The 23,932-nt window shown below is 43.7% G+C and overlaps 3 protein-coding genes across 5 annotated transcripts; 2 read left to right on the top strand and 1 right to left on the bottom strand.

Moving 5' to 3' along the window:
• Positions 1 to 147: 147 nt before the first annotated feature.
• On the top strand, positions 148 to 4,262 carry plcxd1.1 (phosphatidylinositol-specific phospholipase C, X domain containing 1, tandem duplicate 1; the record flags this gene model as incomplete). The annotated part of the gene is made up of 6 exons (XM_083939551.1): positions 148 to 256; positions 1,044 to 1,186; positions 1,296 to 1,424; positions 2,383 to 2,538; positions 3,722 to 3,902; positions 4,018 to 4,262. The coding sequence occupies 6 exons, from the start codon at positions 148 to 150 to the stop codon at positions 4,260 to 4,262; spliced, it is 963 nt and encodes a 320-aa protein (XP_083795677.1).
• A 2,678-nt stretch (positions 4,263 to 6,940) lies between these two features.
• plcxd1.2 (phospholipase C, X domain containing 1, tandem duplicate 2) lies at positions 6,941 to 9,855 on the top strand. 2 transcript variants are annotated; one of them, XM_083911181.1, is made up of 6 exons: positions 6,941 to 7,019; positions 7,958 to 8,094; positions 8,210 to 8,338; positions 8,417 to 8,572; positions 8,647 to 8,830; positions 8,925 to 9,855. In XM_083911181.1, exons 2-6 carry the CDS (start codon positions 7,972 to 7,974, stop codon positions 9,173 to 9,175), a joined length of 843 nt encoding a protein of 280 aa, XP_083767307.1. In that variant the 5' UTR covers positions 6,941 to 7,019; positions 7,958 to 7,971; the 3' UTR covers positions 9,176 to 9,855. The 2 variants fall into 2 exon arrangements, with proteins under 2 accessions (XP_083767307.1, XP_083767306.1); XM_083911180.1 differs by having other exon boundaries at positions 6,945 to 7,154.
• A 227-nt stretch (positions 9,856 to 10,082) lies between these two features.
• gtpbp6 (GTP binding protein 6 (putative)) lies at positions 10,083 to 14,188 on the bottom strand. Of its 2 annotated transcripts, none has more exons than XM_083911555.1 (10): positions 13,780 to 14,188; positions 13,552 to 13,689; positions 12,699 to 12,769; positions 12,489 to 12,619; positions 12,334 to 12,404; positions 12,085 to 12,243; positions 11,764 to 11,972; positions 11,512 to 11,660; positions 10,368 to 10,520; positions 10,083 to 10,278 (listed from the first exon to the last, which is right to left on the bottom strand). In XM_083911555.1, exons 1-10 carry the CDS (start codon positions 14,156 to 14,158, stop codon positions 10,152 to 10,154), a joined length of 1,587 nt encoding a protein of 528 aa, XP_083767681.1. In that variant the 5' UTR covers positions 14,159 to 14,188; the 3' UTR covers positions 10,083 to 10,151. The 2 variants fall into 2 exon arrangements, with proteins under 2 accessions (XP_083767681.1, XP_083767682.1); XM_083911556.1 differs by having other exon boundaries at positions 13,760 to 13,792.
• Between the last annotated feature and the right edge of the window lie 9,744 nt (positions 14,189 to 23,932).

Genomic DNA, 23,932 nt, shown 5'->3' with positions numbered 1-23,932 from the left:
CAGCAGTCTGATCGAGTAAGCGGTGGTGTTCATCAGAATTACCCTCCAAAAGTACCGAGCATGCACCTCTGCTGCCGGTGTAACTCAACAGGAAGCCTCATGTAATAGCCTCATCATTAAATGTGTTCAGGGACGCTGCAGCTCAGGATGTCCGGAGTGAGTGAGCTGAGTCTGGGAGAGCTGCCCATGGACAGCTGGATGTCTCACCTGCCCTGCGCCTTGTGGGACACCCCCCTGTACCACATGGCCATCCCGGGTAGGCCGCCACATTACACACTGTACTTATGAAGTGATTGTTAGTACAAAACCATCATTAAACAGATATTAAAGTGTACGCAGTTCTGCATTCTACTGCTGTCAGTAGGCTGTACTTTTAAAATAAACACACACACACACACACACACACACACACACACGATTTTTCAACAAAAAAAACCCGAAAGGAAATATTTCCAACATTATTTTATGAAATTGTATATTGGACTAAAAAATGTTACATTTTAAAATGCAGTTTTCTACTGATACTCCAAAAAATCCCTGAGTGTCTTTTTTATATGTATGTATATCTTTCAAATATGTTTTTTTAGAGGTTCATACACATGTGTTCATTGTCAAGTTATCTCTATTCAAACATGCAAAACAGTGAAGTGTGTCTTTGCTTCCACTTAGACCATGCTGCCACCTCACTTCACTGTAGCTGCACTTTCTACCTTTATACAGCCTAGTTGTGACATCACAAATATACAGAAGTCCTGACGGCTCGTTTAAAGACACAGTTTCTCTATGCAGGCTGTGTGCATTTCTGTGTGGATTGAGCGCTTTGATACTTTCACAGTAGTTATATAGCACCTCCATCTGCTTTATAATTTAAAAAATGGAAATCTCACTTTCATACAATATAGGACCTTTAAGGGGGCCCCGAGAGCTCAATGCCTGATGAGGATGTTTTCTCTCTGCGTTGAGCTCTCTGGGCCACCGTAACTATTACGTGAAGCAATCAAATTTCTAGTGATTATTTTATTTATTGTATCTTCCCCAATCAGGCAGCCACAATGCAATAACCTACTGTCTGGATATGAATGACAGATCCCCTGTCGACCTCACCCAGCCAGACATGCTTCAAAAACTGGACAAATACATGAAGCCTCTTATCCGCCCCTTTGTCTACAAGTGGGCAGTAACCCAGGTAATAAATGACAATAATACACAAATCAGCCGAGTGTTACTCATTGTTGACAAGAAGAGGGTTTTATTCTAGACCCTGATGCAATGAGTTCTGCATCCCTGTTTTGCAGGAGTACACTATGAAGCAGCAACTGGACTGTGGGGTCAGGTACTGTGACCTGAGGATCGCACACCGGCCCAATGACAGCTCCACGGACCTGTACTTCTACCACGGTGTATACACCGCACTCACTGTGGAGGTGAAGGAATGGCACACACACACACACACACACACACACACACACACACACACACACACACACACACATACGCACACACATACGTCCACGAGGATGTTGCCATTGTGACATTCATGAAGGTCATCCACAACAATTACCATAAAGACAACATTAAGAACAACAGTGCAGCTGTGCTCAGCCAACAATCATCAATTCGATTCCATTCAATTTTATTTATAGTGCCAAATCATAACAAAGGTCATCTCAGGACACTTTACAGAGTAGGTATAGCCCAACAATTCCCCCATAGAGTACGGTGGCAACGAAAACCCTCCCCACAACAGGCAGGAATGTTGGAAAGACCCAGCAGATTTAGTATCTCGCTGCATCACTGCAGTGAGATACTAAATCCTCCTCTCTCTGTTTTTTTAAAAAGACTTTAATGAGATTCTTTATGAATGTTTTGTCATCACTGTTGGGTCATTTTTAAGGTTATTATAGTGGGAACACATCATTTTTAGTTTGGATCTTATCTTAAAGCAATCCTATATTACTTCTACTGAAAAGTAACTGTTACATGTTAATAGTAAATGCTCAAATGTAAAGTAAAGAAGATTGAACTCATTCAGTAGTTAGTCAGTTATAGAGAGATATACAGTATATCCAAAGTTTGGCCCCATAAACTACTGGTCATACCAGATCAACTAAGGCTGTAGCAGAAGTGAACTGAAAGGGTGCACTTCAACTTTTCACTTGTAAGAGGAAGGAGGTGATCCGTCGATCCAGAACTGATCTGGCCGGTTGTTACATACTTCCATCATATTGCAGATCCATGTGTGAATATCACAAATACTGTCCTAACAGATGACTGGGTTTCAAGTTTCACGTGTGCTTTTAGCTGTTAAAATAAGGCTGTAAAATGTGCGTTCAATCATTGCGTCCGTGAGTAGAAGCAGACTAACTTTTGTTTTCCTGGCAGACTGTTCTAATGGAGATAAGAGAGTGGCTGGATGCCCATCCCAAAGAGGTAGTGATCCTCTCCTTCAGCCACTTCCTCGGCCTGAGCCAGGAGCTCCACATGCTGCTGCTCACAACCATACGCAACATTTTCACCTCCAAACTCTGTCCCAAAACGGTACAACTGCTCCTTCAGTGTTGAATAAGGACTTAAAGAATAAGGCTTGCCGTAATCTACATGTTTCTTATTGTTAATGAAACCGGTGAAAAGACCAAAACCAACAGTGAACTGATCCTACTAAGAAGCGGAAATCTTGTTATATCTTATTACTCAAGTCTTGTCCAAAAACCCATCAGTGTTAGTTTAATTAGACCCACATAACCCGCCCTGCTGCTGTCAATAGGTTACTCACTTGAGCACTGAATGTGTATTAATTCGCAGCTGAAAATAGTCCCCAACAGACACACTTTTTACTCTTGTTTGATTAACATTTAACTAAAGACTACAGTGCCCATCTGTTGAAACAACACGTCCTCTTACCTAAACTACAGACTAGGGGTGCGTCCGTTAATATTCACTCAAGCATCAAGCGCAGTTCTAACTTAACCGAAATAAACACTCTCATTTTAGTGTAGAGCCTCAGATTACCAACACACTATAGGTTGTTTGCCAGTTCCTGCCAAAACGAGTTATATGACAGTTTGATTCAACATTGTGAAACGGAACTACTTAGTTAGGTTTGGGGAAAAAATCATGATTTGGGTTAAAATTAGTTTGTTGATGAGCGAGTTTTGGTCCTCACAATGCTTCAAAACACGCTCCCTGTGTGGAGCATAGACTGTGTGTTGACAGGCTGGGGCGGGGCCCTTTTAGATGCCCCCCCTCGCCGGGGCTGTAGGGGTAAACTTTACAGGTTACCTAGAAAACTTCATTCAAAATCCCATTGACATTTGTACATGCAAACTAAAAACACAGCCGCGAAAAAAAGCCTTTCCCAACATTATGTGGCTTGTTTCATTAGGATGGAAATTTATGAAAATGTAAGAAAGATATGTAAACAAGATATGTACTTTTTAAACTGATAAACTTAGAACTTATTTTGAATTTGATGCGTGCAAGACGTTCAGTTTGAACATTAAATATCTTGTCTTTGTAGTGGATTCAATGGAATATAGTAGGCTGAAAAGGATTTGAAGATCATTGTATTCTTTATGTATTTACATTTTACACAACGTCCCAACTTCATGTGAATCGGGATCGTAGAATAACGGCAGCCTTATCCTTTAAATAGCATAAAAATAAATACTTGACAGAAAATTAAACCTGAATGAAACTAAGTCTGTTTTGCTGCTAATTTTAGGAAGTGTTAACTCTCCGAAACCTGTGGGCTTTGGGCTACAGAGTGATTGTGTCCTATGAACACAACATGGCCAGCTGTCACAGCGACCTGTGGCCACATATTCCGTACTGGTGGGCCAACAAATGCAAAGCTGATGCTCTCATCGAGGCGTTTGAACACCGGAAACAACATGGCAGACCAGGTAATCTAAGCACTGGTTGGTTGGGGTTATAATAAAGGATTTATGACATTGTAATTAGCGCTGCATTTGGCCTACGCACTTAGATAACATTTCACATGCATATCTTGTGTTTCAGGAGGTTTCTTCGTCACAGGAATTAACCTGACAGAGGACCTGAAATACATCTGCACTCACCCAACAGAGTCTCTGAAGGACTTGGTGATGTCCACGTACCCGACACTGCTGAGCTGGGTTAAGGAGCAAACTCCCGGCTCCAAAGTGGACTCTCTCAACATCATCGCTGGGGACTTCATCACAGAGAGCCAGTTCGTACCGACCGTCGTTACACTGAATGAGAAACTACTGAAATGGTCCTCGTGACTTTTAACCATTATTCTACGAAGGAAATGTGAACCACAGCATGAAATACACACAGGCTTGTTTTGTTATGAGTGACAGAAAAAGTACTTGAACCATTCATTTAAATATAAATGCACTTATTTGGAGGCAGTGAAATGTATATTTGAGTCTTAAAGCTCCTGCACTTGTTTGTTTACATTCAGTTCACTATTTATGCAATGTACTGTATGAGTTGTCACGAGTCAGCAAAGCTGGCCACTTTTATGTAACGGTGACCAGAGCAATAATGATACAACTAATCTCACCTTGTAGGCATTTTAGATGAGTAAGCACAAACAATATATACAATGAGCACATATGACTGTATTGTATAAGTCACGCACTTTTATAATTACGTAGGCAGCAAGTTTAAAAAATAGCTGAACTGTATAATCTATAATACATTATCCATAGAGAATGTAGAGAAGACATGGCATTTATGCAAAATGCATGGAAATGTTGTGTGCATGAACCCAACCTTGACTGTTTTACTTATAATTGACTTGAGCCAACAGGTTAGGGCTGCACCACTGTGCCTGCAGACATGAGCTTTTCCAATAAACATGAGCATTTCTAAGCAGAATACCTCACTTTAATCATTCAGATGTACAAATCAATGTTTGAAATGCTTCCGTCCCGTCAGAGATGCCTGGAGTCTGCTCGCCGAGGCGTCTGTTTCAGGCACGCAAAAGAAGTGAGCGTGCACTGTTTTGTTTTTTTCAGCTAAGGAATGTCAAACTATGGACTCTCTAATGGACCACAATGGGGGGAAAAAGCTTTTGTGTTCCCTTGCATTATGTTCTCCTTTTCAATGCTTCTGCAGTCCCTCACAATAGTTTGTGTTACATCATTGTCTGGGATCAGTTCAGTCCATTCAGTTCAATCCATTTCCATCATAGCAGCCAAAGGCAATAATTAACGTAAAGCTCTATTATTCAGGTGAGTTTAACGCCATGACACACTTTTTTTTAGAATACAAAAAGATTGCTTATTATGGCTTCTGCTGTTTGCCTATTAGGGGTATAAAACTGTGTAACAGAGTGAGGAGAATTCATACTAATGGTTGTTAAATGTTAACCAGTTATTTACCCATTCACTGTTGTTATTTTGTGACTTATTTAATTTAAAGAGGCTCTGTTTAATTTAAAGATGTGTTAATAGTGTAACGCCTATAAATTAAAGGAGGTTCCACCCACAGAGCAGCAGCAGGAGCTCTGATTGGACAGCTGTTGAATGGCCTGTTATCAGTTTGAGTATGACTTAAAAAGAAAGAAAGAAAATATCTATAAATGGATTAAAAAGGTTGAATGAATGAATGAATGCTTTATTTCAAACATATGAAAAAAAATAAATTACACTTGAAGCACGAGTCATTAAAAACCCTTTGTGTGTTTGAAAAGGAGCAGGAAGAAGCATCAGCTTATTAATTCCTACCCCTTCTCCACTTAGTACCTAGTACTATAGGTTTTCTTACTTCCTGTGTATCCTGTTTCTTTTTTTTTTTAATACGCTCAACAAAACAAACAATAACCAACAAACAACACAATAACTGCTTGTGTAAAAATAAATAAATGACAAGTATGGCAAAAAGTGAGGACCTTAGTGTTTGTCATCCCGCTCTTCTTCCCTGTACCTTGTAAACACCATCTGTTTGTACTGTTGTTTGAATTTGCTCAAGGTTTGACATTGTCTGAGCTCCTCCGCTAGTCTGTTCCACAGTTTCACTCCACATAATGAAATGCAAAAAGTTTTTAAAGTTGAGCGTGCATACAGATGTCTTAGATTCAGTTCCCCCCTCAGATTATAACCCCCTTCTCTCGGAAAAAAACAAGAGAATGGTTGAATTTGTTCCATTCACCAATGAGTTTCCTATCATATTCTATATTTGTCTCATACTTTAAAATGCACTGTTTGTTGTGCACACGTCAATGTAAATATCCGCTCTATAATTTAAAGCCAGTGTGCCACACTAAGAGTCTGACCCGCAGAGTAACAGGAGCTCACAGGGGCCTGCAGTTGTTTCCAGTGTTGGAGGCAAATGTAATTCTGTCATCAGCACTTATTTTGAAATGTATCAATTAAAGGCATCAAAATGAATGCCTGAAAAGTCTCTCATTGTCCCAGTTACTCCGTCTAGCCTCCATGCGTTATCAGTTCTACATCCAAACTACAGTGAAAGGATGAATGTTAAAAAAAGCTCTAATTTCTTTCCAAAACTCCAAAGTTACACTGACACTCCCATAATAAATGTAGAATAGTTTCTTCTTCAATATGCAAACCTTGGAACAAATGAACTACAGGGATACAAAAGAGTGCAGGATTTAATAATGCAATTCTTTCAGTTTACTGGGGATTTATACGGTAGAGGCCACGTTTTGTTTTTTTCCCAGTGAACATTACAAAAGCTTAACTTCCTGTCTGATGTTGGCCCCGCCCCCTTCCTAACGTCACAGCAACGACGCTGCGGGTGCTTTGCTAAAGAGTACGAGTGAAGCATCAGACATTGTACCGGCGTCAGTGTCACACCGACTCGGTCACTGTGGAGCTCAGCTGTCAATCATCACGGAAGAATGAGGAACTTGAGGGTTCCTCCCCCTCCTGGGCTGAGCAGTCCGCGGAGGATCATCTATGGCAACGAGACCACGGAAGATGACAGGAGCGATCGTATGATGACCGACCCACACAGGTTACACACTTCTCGGATCGAGTTCTGACCCGGTTTCACTGAGTCTCCTGAAGGTGTGTGTGTGTGTGAGTGTGTGTGTGAGTGTGTGTGTGTGACCGACGTGGACATGGAGCTCAGCTGCCAGGACTGGATGTCATCTTTACCAGAGCAGCTGTGGGACGTTCCTCTGACTAACCTGGCCATTCCCGGTACATGCAACACTGTGTTTTAGCTGTGGTGTAACTTACCTGTGCAGGGTTACAGTCCGCGATCAACAACTCCGACCTTCAGCTCATAATTCAAGTGCTTTAAATCTCTATTATTCAATGATAGTGGAGTGGATATATTTGGGCTTTGGTTTGTGCGTGCCGTCTTCTTTTTCTCTTTCTCTTTCTCTTTATGTTCAAACTTGTGTTTCCTTTTCCCGTCTTATAATTTAAAGATCACCTGGAATAATAAGATCTAATTTATAAGAGAAGCGAGATCTGACTCACACATATTACATACACGCCTGCAGCTGTGTTTTTAACATATTAATAGTATCTACATTGACCAATCAGGCACACACACACACACACACACACACACACACACACACACACACACACACACACACACACACACACAAACACAAACACAATAATTCAAACAATCACAAATACTATTCAAAATATCGGCAAGGAGGATTTTCAAGTCCCTCAGAGCAATGTGAGCTGATCATTCGAGGCGTAGTACCAGAAACCAGTCTTTTCAGTCTTTCAGAGTTGTTGTGGGGAACCTTTAAAGCTTTAACGTGTGGTTTCACACCTGTTTGTCATGTTTTATATTACGTGTGTGTGTGGGGGGGAGTCATGGGGAGGGAGTGTACATGAATGTGAATGTGAATTCATGGGTGGGTTTGGGGAGGGAGGGAAGGTAAAAGTTATGTGAATGTTCGAAGTGAATGGAGAGACACGCTGTGATTTCGTTGTGTGTGACACGTGCAATGACATTCTCATTCTGATTGATCAAGGGAGCCATGACGCCATGACTTACTGTCTGGACATAAACTCCCCCTTGGTTCAGTCTGAAATGGACTACTTCAGGCTCCTGGATGGACTTTTCTACTGTATTACAAGACCTGTCATTTTTAGATGGGCTACAACACAGGTATGTGTGCGTACTGTACAGCAGTCAAAGTGGCGTGAGGACCCTTATGGGACCAAGAAGGCATTGTTGTGGTGTGATAACATAATCAGAAGTCTGTTCCTGCTCTTCCTCTCAGGACAAAAGCATTGAGGAGCAACTCTCCGCAGGGATTCGTTACTTCGATCTGCGCATTGCACACAAACCCCACGACTCATCCGGTGTCCTGTACTTCTCGCACGTCATATACACACACCTAACAGTTATGGTGAGCGTGATCGCCGTGAAGCAAAGTGTCAGTTTGGGCTTTTGTAGCACGTTTATATTCACTGTCCTCCCTTTGCAGGACACTCTCTCGTCTGTTGCCACCTGGCTGGAGTCTCACCCGAAGGAGATCATTATTCTCGATTGCAACCATTTCGAGGGAATCGACGACGCACTCCATCGATTCTTTATTTTCTCCCTGAAGAAGCTGTTTGGCTCCAAGCTCTGCCCCCAGAAGGTTAGGCCTCTCACTTGTATATTTACAGTGTAAAAACAACACACTGCCTCACACACCCAACCTGCCCTCCACAGGAATCAGTCCCGACCTTGAGGAGCCTGTGGGCATCAGGTTACCAGGTCATCCTGTCTTACGACTCTCAGACTGCGGCGGGGCATCAGGAGCTTTGGCCTGCCATCCCTTACTGGTGGGCCAACAAGCGAACAGCACATGGGGTGATCAGTTACCTGGACTGGAACAAAGACCTGGGACGTCCAGGTGAGTGTCGTTTACACTGTGGCCCAGAGTGGAGTACTGTATGCAACAGCAAAGTATATTGTGCGTTTCTACTAACATACATTTGTTCTTACAGAGGGCTTCTTCGTGGCAGGCCTGAACCTGACATCTGATAGATATTACATCGCAACGAACCCAAAAGAATCCCTGCGGACGCTGACCTTCAGGAACTGGGAGTGTTTGAGGAAATGGCTGGAGGAGCAGGTACCCGGGTCGAGCCCCAAAAGCCTCAACATCATCGCAGGAGACTTTGTGGGTCCACTTCCTCTCTGCTCTCTGGTCATCGCACTGAACCGAAAACTCCTACGGGAGAATGCCCTCAGATAAAAAACAACTTTTATACCACGGAGCTGATCCCAAATCATCTATTGTGTATCTCTTTTCATAATTTAGAACACGCAACTTTTTTTTTGGGCGAACCGCTAGAACGTAACGTGTCGGGTAAAGTAGGGGACACTGCGTTACCTCAAAGGCAACACAACTGCAATACAACGGGAAGAAGAAGCAACTATGCAAGTTACTAAGTTTTTGTTTTAAATAATTATTTAGAGGTTTTAATCTGTAATGACCAAAAATGTGTTGTATTCTTGTTCTCAGTCAGCTTCAATAACGCACAGTAGTTGATGTACATGATTTCTAAGTCATTCCTAAAATCTGGAACATGTTGTGAATGTGCAGACATGAGCAGAAATGTTGCTGTCACTCGTAACATACACATTTAAAGAGGTTACTTTCCCAGACAAGAGAGGACAGAAGAGTAAATGTGTGTTGACTCAGCAGCATTACATGAAATGAGGAATGTTGATCTACAGGAGAGAAATATTTGAAGCAATACAAAAGGCCTGAGAGCCTCACTGCATTATTATAGATTATATTTTCCATTGCCACCTGGTGCCTGAATACAGACATGTCCACTATAAAATGATGCAGAAATGGCGCATATTGATGCAGTAAAAAGTATCTGATGCTCAAAATTTCCTGATATGCTGTTGAGATGATCCTATTTATACGCAACTTTGTCTACATTAGGAGTTCTAACTGGAAGATGTGATTAGATTAAAAATAGATGTTTGTCTGAATCAGTTTCTGTATCTGTTAGATTCTAATTAAGGTGTTTTTGCACCAAAAACATTCTGAAGTTTGTTTTTATGTTTACAAGAACAAATATATTGTCAAATATTTTAATCTACTGTACAATACATACACAGTCTTTTAGTTTTTAAAAAGTTACAGTTTGTAGTCCCCATGGAGCATTTCTTTGGCGCTGCTGTCATAGAGGACGCAAGGATCCCTCCGTCCTTTGCTATTTGCTCGTGAACAGTTTCTTGTAGCGTCCGTAAGCTGCGGTGCTGATGATGACATTGACGACAGCCGAGCCTTCCTCTGCATTCACCTGCACGTCCTGAACGGCGGCTTCCTTATACAGCCAACTGTGGACGGAGATGCACGTTAACTGTGGCTGCGCTCTTATTCTAAAAAAATAAAAAAATAACGACGCCGTGAGAAAAACAGCTCTCACCTTAACTGAGGAGTGCTGAGGTCGACGTTGAGGTCTAAAATGTGTTTTCCTGTAGAGTTTACGATCTGTTCTTCCACTGCTTTACTCAGCTCATCCAGGCCTCTCTTCTCCAGCGCAGATATGGGCATCGTGTCGGGCTCTGTTAACTGATAGCTGAGAGGGACAGAAAACACACTTTGTTCTCTACTGACCCAAGGACCGGCTCAACCCCATTCCCACAGCACTAGTCTCTGGAGGCTACAAGGGCTTATCATTATGGGATAGAGGGAAAAAAAAACGCTCTGGCTTGTTTGTGTGTCTTTAAACCAATTGCGGTCGTCTTGCGTGGTGCCAAGCCTGATAGCAGAGAGATAGTAGTAATAGGATAAAGCCTTTATCACAGCACAGTACATCCAGTAAATAAGACCAAACCACACACAAAAGACAATAAAATTCCACTCATAATAGTGACCATATGAATGCAGTGTGTCCTGGAAAATGATTATAAAATACGATGTCTTAGTGATCTAAATTCAATGTCTTATATGGTTCTGAATACAGGGTGAGGGTACATTTTGTAGTTTGTGATGCAAGGAAACCTTAAAAGGTCCCATATGTTTTTTTTTTTTTTATTCCAAGTTCATACTTGTATTTTAGGTTTCTACTGGAACATGTTCACATGCTTCAATGTTCAAAAACCTTTATTTTTCTCATCCTGTCTGAATATACCTGTATTCCCCCTCTGTCTGAAACACTCAATTTTAAAGCCTGTCTCTTTAAGACCTCCTCCTGAAAAAGCCCAGTCTGCTCTGATTGGTCAGTGTTTCTGGATCTTCCATATCTGCACTCTCTGCGTCTCTGCACCATCATTGCAATCAGGGTATGACTGTAGCAGCACTTTCTACCTATATATAGTTTAGTTGTGACATCACAACCGTACAGAAGTCCTGCCGGCTCGTTTAAAGACACAGTTTCTGAATACAGGCTGTGTGCATTTCTCTGTAGATTGAGCGTTTTGATACTTACAGTATTTATATCAGCTCAACCTGCTTTATAATTAAAAAACAACATGGAAATTTCACTTTTTACAATATGGGACCACCAAAGATCAACTTGTCTTAGTCTTAAAATCTACGTTTGGGTATCTGGATTGTTTTTCTCTTACTTGTCGACGAGGTCGATCTTATTGTGGACTTCTATCATGGAGCTCATCAGCCTGTCTGGGATTTGCAGGTTCTTGAGTACATTCAGTACGTTCACCTTCTGATTCACCGTCTCTGGATGACTGATGTCTCTGACGTGAACCAACAGGTCCTGGAAGTGTGAGACAGATGAGTCAGCAACTCTTACTCCAGAAACGAAACTTTCTACCTGCATTTCATCATAAACGCCTGTGATATGAGCACCAGGTACATACTGAGTGTTTAATGTCTTCCAGTGTGGCGGAGAAGGAGTCAATGAGCTGATGGGGCAGCTGGGACAGGAAGCCGATGGTGTCCACGTACAGAACGGTCATGCGACTGGGCAGCTGGCCCGCATGGACAGTGACATCCAGTGTGGCAAATAGCTGGTTTCTGGGCTGAAGACCACTGTCGCCAGTCAGGGCTTTGATCAGGGTCGTCTTTCCTGGACGGACGATGGAGGGAAGGAAGAAAAAAAACAACCCTGAGCATTGCACAACGCCAGAGTATCAGCACGGCAACACTTGACCTGGAGCTGTGTGTCTGCTGCCTCTCACCACAGTTTGTATATCCTAACACAGAGATGATGGGGAACTCCTTGTGTTTGCGCTGAGATCGCAGCAGGTGCCTCTTTCTCCGCAGTCTTTCCAGTGCTGAGCGAATCTTCATCTCCCGCTCCCTCAGCAGTCTCTGCTGGACCTCAATCAGAGTCTCACCTGTAAGGACCAATCACCAAGCGGATGCAGTCACTTACATCAAGGCTGATATGTATGCTGTGGCTTATATCTCAAGTGTTAGGATGTTACCTGAACCTCCGATGTATCTTGCCCCTCCGCCCTGCTGATCCAAGTTTGCGACTTCATTCTTCAGACGAGATCTGCCACCATCACAAGAAGACGTTTTAAAACATTAAGTGGAAATGAATACATCAATGAAGGGACTTTTGGAGGGGAAAATGTACCTTAACAAGGGGATCTCTGCCAGGGAGATCTGTAACTTGGCCTCTTTAGTCCTGGCGTTGCAACGGAAGATGTGGAGGACCACTGAGTACCTGTCAAAGACTTTAACCCCCCAGGCTTCCTCAAACTCCCTCTGTGTGAATGTAAAAACGGCCGTCAGTGTGTGAAACCTTCCTCTGTGCTGCCAGAAAGTGATTTTCAGATAAGCTCACCTCAGACAAAGGAGACAGACGCTCCACATTCACAAACACTGCATTGATTCCTGTGGTTTGCCTGATTTTCTCTGCAGGGGAAAATGAAGAGGGGTCATGTTAAAGGGGGGCATAATATGCTCACTTTCAGGTATATATTTGGGTTTCTACTATAACATGTTTACATGCTTTAATGTTCAAAGACACATTTTTCCCTAACCGTCTGTCTGAATATACCTGTATTCACCCTCTGTCTGAAATGCTCCGTTTTAGCACCTGTCTCTTTAAAGGGGGCGTTTTTAACACCAGCCTTATTTAGTTGTTCAATGCGGACAAATCTGAAGTAGTAATGTAATAACCGAGGACTAACGCCAAAAATCTAGTTGTCTCTCCATTGTGACATTACTTGTGGTGGGTTCGTTGTCTGCTGGATAGGTGTGAAAGCGAACCAGACCAGCTGGGGAAAAAAATCTAGTGCACACCAGGGAAGTGGACCAGAAACTGACAGTTGTGAAAGAGCCCTTAGACCTCCTCCTGAAAGAGTCAAGTCTGCTCTGATTGGTCAGTGTTTCTGGGTCTTCTACATCTGTGCTCTCTGTGTCTCTGCAGCGTCAATACAGCCCGGGAATGACTGTAACAACACTGTAGCAGCCCTTTCTACCAGTATACAGTATAATTGTCCTGTCGGCTCGTTTAAAGACACCGTTTCTGAATACAGGCTGTGTGCATTTCTCTGTGGATTAGGGGTTTTGATACTTTACAGTATTTATATCAGCTCAACCTGCTTTATAATCAAAACAGAAATGTAACAATGTGGGACCTTTAAAACACACTCACTGCCTGGGTTCACAGGTGGACACATAGGTGATTCTACCTGTTAGAGACTGGAAGTTGCCTTTGCCAAATATCTTCTTCTTCTCTGGTGTTTTTGTGGACATGATGAGCGTGTCCACCACTCTCCAGTTGTCCAAAGTGTTCACAAGCCCCACAGCCTCGGCCATCATCAGCTCAGCTGCACACAGAGCAGTAAAGTGAGAGAGATGGATCCCTCCAGCATCAGCACGATCCACACACACACTCACATGTTAAGTATTGTTGTTACCGGTGGTCAGGTACTGTTTCCTGCTCCCCCACTTCACATCAGGGTGGACGATGAACACCCTGTGCTGCCCCTCCGCGACGAGCACAGGGGCTTGCTGCTGAAACAGCTCCTCCACCTCGCTGTCATCAAGGAGATCTTCCTCCTCCTCACCTCCCTCCTCGGGCTGACCGCTGCTGAAGTCATCCGCGCTCTTGGACCTGCGTGCAGACAGTGCAAACGTCCTGAGCTGTGCGGGAGAAGCAGCTGTCAGAGGACGGAGCTGGGAGGTGTAGCCTGCAGCTGCACGGTGAGGCGTGTGACGGAGAGTGCGGGCTGCTGCTCGCTGACAGCTGCGTGCGTGTCGCTGCAGGAGTGGGAACCACGAGTGAAGCCTCTTCATGCTGTCATTGAGAGTTCACGCTCTTCCACTCAAACAGGAGGAACCGAAGCTAGCTGAGCGTGCTAAAAGTCGCGCATGCGCACTCTTGACGCTGTCTTCTTCTCGCTCACTGAAGGAGATGAACCCGGAAGCAAGACTGCCGCCTGCTGTAGCAAAAAGACTGTTGGTGAACTGCATTAAGGATGTTTCCACTTCATAAAGCAGTGAAATGATTTGGTTTAATATGTAGAACCTTGATTAGAGGCTATATTTAAAATAATAATAATAATAATAATAATAACAATAATAATAATATTAATAATACACCCACGGGGCGTTTTGAGGGGTACAGAATGCAAGTATTGTTTTTCCCATAAACACATACATATTTAGTTGTTCCAGTATGATTCATCCCTTCACATGGAGCAGGCTGATCGCTTGACACACTCGGCAATGAACCTGGCAACCCGACTGCTGGAATTATGTTTTGTTGTTGCGAGTACGATCTTGAGACACTAGAGGGCAGTGTTCTCTCCACATTCAATCTTTAACAAACTACACACATTTTTTATTTTTAAAGATTCCGATTTTATTTTTAATTATCTTTGACCACTATTGAAACAAAAAAGCAAAAACTATTAGACTATTTATTTCAGATTTACTCCCTTAGTTTAGCAGACCCCATATATTTTTGTTATTCATCATAGTTTTTTTATGTTATACTGTCTTTGTATATTTTAATTGATGTTATTATTATTTTTACATTTATAAATACATTTTTGGCATTGTGTATAACTCTGGGATATTTAAGAAAAGTGATGTTTGTGTTCAATCTTTTCAATTAAAAATAAAAAAACTTAGAGTGTGAGTTAGTTAGATATGCCCATGGACATGGGGCCTTATATTTTTTGTTCGTGCCACAAAGACACAGAAAACCCTCAGTCATGTTTTGTCCTTACACAGAGATATTTTCTCAGAGATAACCTTTCCAGGCAACGTTTTCTCCCAGGATGTATTAAACTAAACTGCAATTTGCATTACCAAACACACATTTTAATTTACAAGTGGTTAAATTAATGAAGTGGACTAGTATATATTTGTGTTTGTTACATTAATCCTGCTGAAGTGGGACTTTTTACCCAGTTTGGGAGGAAGCAGCTGCCTGGCAGACTAAACTCAGGGTGCAAAAGTAGGTATCCATAAAGTATTCAGTCTTCTTTCTCTCATCTCATCTCATCTTCATCCCCTTATCCGGGGTCAGGTCGCGGGGACAGCAGCTTTAGCGGGGGACCCCAAACTTCCCTTTCCCGGGCCACATTAACCAGCTCTAACTGGGGGATCCCGAGGCGTTCCCAGGCCAGTGTTGAGATATAATCTCTCCACCTAGTCCTGCCCCGAGGCCTCCTCCCAGCTGGACGTGCCTGGAACACCTCCCTAGGGAGGGGCCCAGGGGGCATCCTTACTAGATGCCCGAACCACCTCAACTGGCTCCTTTCAACGCTAAGGAGCAGCGGCTCTACTCCGAGTTCCTCACGGATGGCTGAACTTCTCACCCTCTCTCTAAGGGAGACTCCAGCCACCCTCCTGAGAAAACCCATTTCGGCCGCTTGTACCCGCAACCTCGTTCTTTCGGTCATGACCCAACTTTCATGACCATAGGTGAGGGTAGGAATGAAGATTGACCGGTAGATCGAGAGCTTTGCCTTCCGGCTCAGCTCTCTTTTCGTCACAACAGTGCGGTAAAGCGACTGCAACACCGCCCCCGCTGCTCCGATTCTCCGGCCAAACTCACGCTCCATCGTCCCCTCACTCGTGAACATGATCCCGAGGTACTTGAACTCCTTCACTTGGGGTAAGGACTCATTCCCTACCTGGAGTAAGCAATCCACCGAACTGCAACCCCTCCCCACCACGACTACGCCTTGAAATCCTGTCACTGAAAATCACGAACAGGATTGGTGACAAAGCGCACCCCTGGCGGAGGCCAACCCCCAACGGAAACGAATCCGACTTACTCCCGAGGATCCGGACACAGCTCTCACTTTGGGTGTACAGAGATTGGATGGCCCACAAAAGTGACCCCCTCACCCCATACTCCCGCAGCACCTCCCACAGTATCTTCCGAGGAACCCGGTCATTTGCCTTCTCCAGATCCACAAAACACATGTAGACTGGATGAGCATACTCCCAGGCCCCCTCCAGGATCCTTGCGAGAATGAAGAGCTGGTCCGTTGTTCCACGTCCAGGACGGAATCCACATTGTTCCTCTTCAATCAGAGGTTCGACTATAGGACGAACCCTCCTTTCCAGCACCTTGGAGTAGACTTTACCAGGGAGGCTGAGTAGTGTGATACCCCTGTAATTGGCACACACCCTCCGGTTCCCCCTTTTTAAAAAGAGGAACAACCACCCCGGTCTGCCACTCCCTTGGCACTGTCCCAGACTTCCACGCAAGGTTGAAGAGGCGTGTCAACCAAGACAGCCCCTCCCAACCCAAAGCTTTCAGCATTTCTGGACGAATCTCATCAACCCCTGGGGCTTTGCCACTGTGGAGTTGTTTGACTACCTCAGTGACTTCCACCAGGGATATTGACAATGATTCGCCATCAGCCTCCAGCTCTGCCTCTACAATAGAGGGCGTGTTAGTCGGATTAAGGAGTTCCTCAAAGTGCTCCTTCCACCGCCCGATTACCTCATCGGCTGAGGTCACCAGCGTCCCGTCTTTACTGTAAACAGCTTGGACGGTGCCCCGTTTCCCCCTCCTGAGATGTCGAATGGTTTTCCAGAAGCACCTTGGTGCCGCCTGAAAGTCCTTCTCCATGGCTTCTCCGAACTCCTCCCACACCCGCTGCTTTGCCTCTGACACAGCAGAGGCTGCAGCCCTTCTGGCCTGTCGGTACCTTGCAACTGCCTCCGGAGTCTTCTGGGATAGCATATCCCGGAAGGCCTCCTTCTTCAGTCGGACAGCTTCCCTGACCACCGGTGTCCACCACGGTGTTCAAGGGTTACCGCCCCTTGAGGCACCTAAGTGTCCAAAACATACGGCCTCAGATCAAATGATACAATCACAAAATCGATCATCGACCTTTGGCCTAGCGTACTCTGGTACCACGTACACTTATGAGCATCCTTATGTCCAAACATGGTGTTAATTATAGATAATCCGTGACTAGCACAGAAGTCTAATAACTGACGACCACTCAGATTTAGATCAGGGAGGCCGTTCCTCCCAATCAAGCCTCTCCAGGTGTCTCTATCATTGCCCACGTGGGCGTTGAAGTCTCCCAGCAGAACTATGGAGTCCCCTACCGGAGCCCCATGCAGGACTCCATTCAGGGTCTCCAAGAAGGCCGAATACTCTGAACTGCTGTTTGGTGCATATGCACAAACAACAGTCAGAGTTTTCCCCCCTACCAGCCGCAGGCGTAAGGAGGTGACCCTCTCGTCCACCGGGGTGAACTCCAACACCGCAGCGCTCAGCTGGGGGTTTGTGAGTATCCCCACACCCGCCCGGCGCCTCACACCCTGGGCAACTCCAGAGAAGAATAGTGTCCAACCCCTGTCCAGGAGTACGGTTCCAGAACCGAGACGGTGTGTGGAGGTAAGCCCCACCAGATCTAACTGGTAGCGCTCCACAAGCTCCGGCTCCTTCCCCGACAGAGAGGTGACATTCCACGTCCCAAGAGCCAGCAGCGCACCCGACCCAAGTGGTCCCTCCTGCGAGTGGTGGGCCCACAGGATGGAGAGGAGGGAGGTGCCACGTCACTTTTTCGGGCTGTGCCCGGCCGGGCTCCGTGGCAAACCCGGCCACCAGGCGCTCGCCGGCGAGCCCTCCGTCTGGGCCTGGCTCCAGACGGAGGCGCCGGGCTTCCTCCGGGCAGGGTCTCTCTTCCTCTTCGTTGTTTGTCCATTGAGTCTTTGTGAACCATTCTTAGTCCGGCCCCTCGCCTGAGACCACTTTGCCATGGGAGACCCTACCAGGAGCACTAAGCTCCAGACAACACAGCCCTCAGGTTCACAGGGACACACAAACCTCTCCACCACGATAAGGTGATGGTTCCCGGATGTTTATGTAATTTCCTTTGTAATTAGTTCTTATTGTTCTTTATTTGCACAACATACAAATTAGTATAACTAACAGATATCAATATGAATTATAATTGTTTTCTAAAATGTTATGTTAAAATATGTAAATGAGGCATTATATAATGCTAACTTTTGGTAAATTTAGGATAAATCTACAGACAAGTAGTGACAAGACAAGTGAAGTAAAAGAAATGTTTTCTTCCCACCAGACTGAAAGAAGGTGTGTTAAGGAATATACATAGAACAAAAATATCAAAATTAACCACATGATGATTTTGCCTGGTGTGTCTGGTAAAAACAAACATAACTCATTTATCAGAAAATGTGATGTGAAATATTCTGAGAGAATATCATGTGGAGATTTTGACCCTATACTATTAGTGTGCATTCATGTAACATAGCCATGTGACTTTTATTGTCCATACAAACATTTTTTGATAGTGATGTTTCTATGCTTGGATGCCTCAGGTCAGCCCCAGTCTCAGGTGTCTCTTCATCATCTTCATCATATTCTTCATGGTGAGTAACTGGATTTGAAAGCCTCTTGTTTAAATTAACAAAGCTTTGTGAGAAGATGCAAAGCGATGATGGGATTCTGCAGACACAACCAACAGGGACTGCTGCTGGATGAACACACCAGGTGCAGTTATGAGTCAGAGTTTCACCTTTATTCTGTCTGGTATTGCATATTAGCACCTGTCCTTTTTATATAAATGTATTAAAACATGGATAATTCCCCTGTTTAAGATTCATGCAGTCAAACATACAGTCCATTACATACTCTACCTTGTGTTTTTAGAGCTGAAGCTAATGATTCTTGAATTGATGTTATTTGGTTTTGCCTGTTTTAATGCAGAAATGTTACATATTAGGCTATACTTTTAATTTGTGTATATTATTTTACATATGATATCTGCAAGAATATAATAATTTTTATCACAGTTTTAGCAAATAATGCAACATTTTAGAAAAAAACTAATTTACATTAAAAAAAATCCTGCATTTTGTATTTTTCATACAACTTTTCAAGATACCTCAAACAAAACATTTAGTCACTGTGTCGATGAAACATAGCAGTTTTTTAAGGACTATATTTGAATTCAAGCATATTCCAACATTGGAAAAGTAACGTTCAAGACTTTGGATGGAGCTTTATTTGTGAATTAACTTTCTCCTCTCTGAGGTTACTCATATATTTGATTATACACACTGAAGAATTCTCAATACTCAACAACGCTGTTTTTCAAACTTTTACCAATAATAATGTACCTTTAAAATATTTTACCCACATGTGAGAAACACTGCTCTGCAGAAACACAACTGTACAGAAAGTATTTATCTTTTTAAAGATTTATTGCTATCTTTATAGTCATTATTCTTTATTTTGTGGGAGGAACCGGAGCACCGGGAGGAAACCCACGCAGACACAGTGGAACATGCAATGTCCTGACAGACAGAAACCAGCTGTCTGAGGAACACTGAACCACTGCGCTGCACTACGGCCTCTTCAGTCTGATACGGCCTGATGTGCCCTGAGGTTTCACACTTCAGCCTTCTTGGTCTTGTTTTGACGGCGATGTCTTGGAGTGACCGCCTTCTTGAATTTTCTCCAACGTGAAATCTTCTCCTGTTTTTCAGGAGCCTTCATCGGAGTGTCTTTCTCTCCAACGTCCTCAGCCGTCTCAGTCAGGTGGCAGGTTTGGGGCTCCATCTGTTGTTGAAGAGTCTGATAGGCCTCCTTCTGCGCTTTGATTTGGCAGGCCAGCTGGAGGTTGGAGCTGGTCATCACGTCCATCTGCCTCTGGTAGTCCTCCATCTGAAAGGCATTTACCTTTGCTTTGCTGGCTTCACTCTGCAGGAGCTTAATCTCCTGCTCAAGGGCTGCTTGGTTATCTTGCACTGTTTCAACCTGCACCTGGTCCTTGGAGATTGACTCAGTGTTGCCTTCCTTCATTTCTTTCATGAGGGCCTCTGCTGGTACCTGGACGTTTGACTGATTCAGTGTCTCAGCTTGAAGCTCTTTGGAGGGCAAACTCAAATTTTGTAAGTATTCTTTGAGCTTCTGCACCTCCTCTTCATGCTCAAGTTTTAATCTCTGCTCCTCCTGCAACTTCTTCTCTCTGTCACAGAGCTTGGCCTTGTCGATAGCTGCCATCTGCTCCACATCCGACTGCATCTCTTTTTCCAGCTGCCGAAGGTCATTTGCCTCCTTTAGGCTCTGACCGAGAAACTTCATAGGCACGTAGGGTTCGGTGGGCAGCTCCGTGTTGACATTCTCAACATCTTTGGGTCTCGGAGTAACCACCTCTTTCTGTGCTGGGAGCTCCTTGTTGACATTATCCACCTTTTGGATTCTTTGACTCTCAACCTTTGGCTGGTAGTGAGGCGCTCGCTGTGGCTGATAATGTTGTCTTGGCCCCTGGTATTTTTGTCTTGCTGGTCCGTACATTTGTGGCGGTCCATGCATTTGTGGCGGTCCATGCATTTGTGGCGGTCCATACATTTGTGCCGGTCCGTGCATTTGTGGCGGACCATGCATTTTTGGCGGACCATGCATTTGTGGCGGTCCGTACATTTGGGGCGGTCCATACATTTGTGCCGGTCCGTGCATTTGTGGCGGACCGTGCATTTGTGGCGGACCATGCATTTGCGGGGGTCCGTACATTTGTGGCTGTCCATACATTTGTGCCGGTCCGTGCATTTGTGGCGGACCATGCATTTGTGGCGGCCCGTACATTTGTGGCGGCCCGTACTGTTGAGGCAGTCCATGCATTTGTGGCGGACCATGCATTTGTGGCGGCCCGTACATATGTGGCGGCCCGTACTGTTGGGGCAGTCCATAGGTTTGTGTCGGCCCATAGGTTTGTGTCGGCCCATAGGTTTGAGGCGGCCCGTAGTTTTGTGCCGGTCCGTAGGTTTGTTTCGGCCCATACATTTGTGCCGGTCCATGCATTTGTACCGGTCGGTAGGTTTGTGTTGGCGGCCTTCTTTCCTTCCTTGGACCACTTGAGACATTGGACCTGAGCACCTCTCGATGTTCTTGTGTCTCAGCCTCTGGTTGGGTTTGGAGCACCTCGTGGCCTTCCTCCAGCTCTCTGCGTTTGGTAATCTGGAGTCTTAGGTCAGTGGGGAGCTCCTCACGCAGACTTGTTAACTCCTCACGTTTATTTGTGAGAGCCTTGATCCTCTGTCTCACCTCCAGGCACCACTCCTGTGGACCTTTTGGTTCCGCTTCATGCATGTCACTCTTGTTTTCTCCCATTTCTGTTCTTAATAGAAACAGTCTTCAGGTTGCGAAGTTATTTGATGTCTGAGCTGCAAAGTGATTCGATGTCTGAGTTGTGAAGTAATGCGGTTGAAAGTGAGTTGAAAAGTACTTTGTCCTATTTATACGTGTTCTAACAGCTGTGTGATGTCACAAAGCAGTTTAAAACATCAAAACTCTGGGGATTCCGGGGTGAATTGCCAACTCTTGCAAACATTCTATGACCCCCCCCCCCCCCCCCCAGAAAGAATGGCTGCCCCCCCCCCCCCCCCCCCCAATACAATCCATTCAAACACATCGGTATTAAATAAAACAGTTAAAACAACATTAAATTCTGTGTTCTTTTCAGTTGAATGTCACTTCACATAGATTTCACAACACTGAATATGATAAAGACCCGGATATTATTTTCCTAAACAAAATTATTCATCACTGTAAATATTTCACTGAGGGACAATTTAAGGATTAACAGATGAGACATTCTCAATCATACATTTTAATAGTAGGAGTCTCACTATGAACATTTCAACAGTTTAAACATTTCATCATTTCATGGATGTGAAATTGTCAAATATCTGTCCTTTATTATGCAAAGTATCACAGCTGAGGATAAATGTGAAAAATCTGAATGTATAATTATAAGCTCTGTTTAAATAAAATATTTGATCAAATATTAATATTTTGAGGGTAAACTGACAGAAATGTATAAACAAGTAATAGCAATAAGCATCTATTTGTTTGTGGAGACTAAAATATGGATTTTTTAAAATCCCCAATCACAAATAACAAAATTCATTAACTCCGTGTTTTGTATGGGTCTACGTGAAACTAAAATATGCGTCACATCCTAGGTCTACGGCCCAGCGCCTTTCCCTGCAGGTGGCTAATCTTGAGTTGGTGACCCGCACTGATGGTGGATAAATCCCCCCCAAAAAATATCGAAGGAAAGTAGTGTTTCGTGGACGTATTCATTTGCTTTTACATGAACATGGCTTACCTCTATGCTCGATATGTGGTGATGAATTAGCGAACAACAACAATTTTAGGACAGGTCATAATAGGAATAAAATGTTAACAGTAACTACATGTAAACCTTTAAAAGCTGTGACATCAGATATGTTTTGCGGCTCCAGACAAATTTTATCTGGTGGAAGAAGGGGCAAAATGGCTCTTTTGATAGTAAAGGTTGCAGACCCCTGTTCTAGACCAATGAGGTTAAAATGTCTGACTATTGAATGAAACAAAAACACCACAAATGATGAATATTTGCAGCCTACATTTTTTAAGGACTATATTTGAATTCAAGCATATTCAAACATTGGAAAAGTAACGTTCAAGACTTTGGATGGAGCTTTATTTGAGAATTAACTTTCTCCTCTCTGAGTTTACTCATATATTTGATTATACACACTGAAGAATTCTCAATACTCAACAACGCTGTTTTTCAAACTTTTACCAATAATGTACCTTTAAAATATTTTACCCCCATGTGAGAAACATGGACCACAGATAACAAAGGGGCTACAGAATGCATGTAAAAAGAAACATTTATTGTATAAGAATTATTTTAAATCTAGAACTGTGGATGTAGAAAGTAAATAAGAGATATACAAAAATAAATCAACCAGTATCATGCGATCCTTTAAGAAGCAGTACTACAGTGAATTACTGGAAAAAATAGCACCAACATCAAACGCACCTTGGGGATCTTAAATGAAATCATTAAAAAGAAAAAAGCTGTTAAAAACTCCCCATCTCTTTTTTTTTTATGACGGATATCAGGCATTTGGAGCCAATGTAAAACTTTATTAATGTTGCAGGCCCAGAAGTAATGGCGGAAACTAGGGAGTGCTAGTCGCCCTTCAGGTTTAGGGAGTTGAAGAATACGTTTTTTGAGACGGGCTGGTTTATTTTGCCAGATAAAGGCGTTAAGTTGTTGGTCCAGGTTAGTGAAGAACGATTTGTTAGGACAAATTTGGAGGTGTTGAAAAAGATACAGAAACTTTGGTAAAATGACCATCTTAATAAGATTAACCCGGCCTGCAAGGGACAGGGGAGGCCTGCCCATCTAGACAAGTCTGACTTGAATTTATCCAATAGCAGCTGGCAGTTCTTTTGAAAAAGGTCCCTGAAGGAGCTGGTGACAAACTGCCCCAAATACATGAACCCCTCGTCAGCTGTTTTAAGGGGGAATATGGATTGTGGGGGTGATCTCGCCAAGTTGTTGACAAAGAATAACTCACTTTTCTGAATATTCAATTTATACCCCGATAGGTGTCCAAACTGATTCAGGATTGATCAAACTGGGGGGAGGGAGGTTGTGGGGTTTGAAATAAAAAGGAAAAGGTCAGCAGCATATAAGGAGAGTTGGTGGACCAGGCCAAAACAGGTGATGCCTTCAACCTCATTCTGGGTTCTAAGCCAGATGGCTAATGGCTCGATGG

Source organism: Echiichthys vipera (assembly GCF_963691815.1).
Source record: "Echiichthys vipera genome assembly, chromosome: 3".
Lineage (NCBI taxonomy): Eukaryota > Metazoa > Chordata > Actinopteri > Perciformes > Trachinidae > Echiichthys > Echiichthys vipera.
Note: the sequence above shows the minus strand (reverse complement) of the source record. Positions and strands in the feature narration are given on the sequence as shown.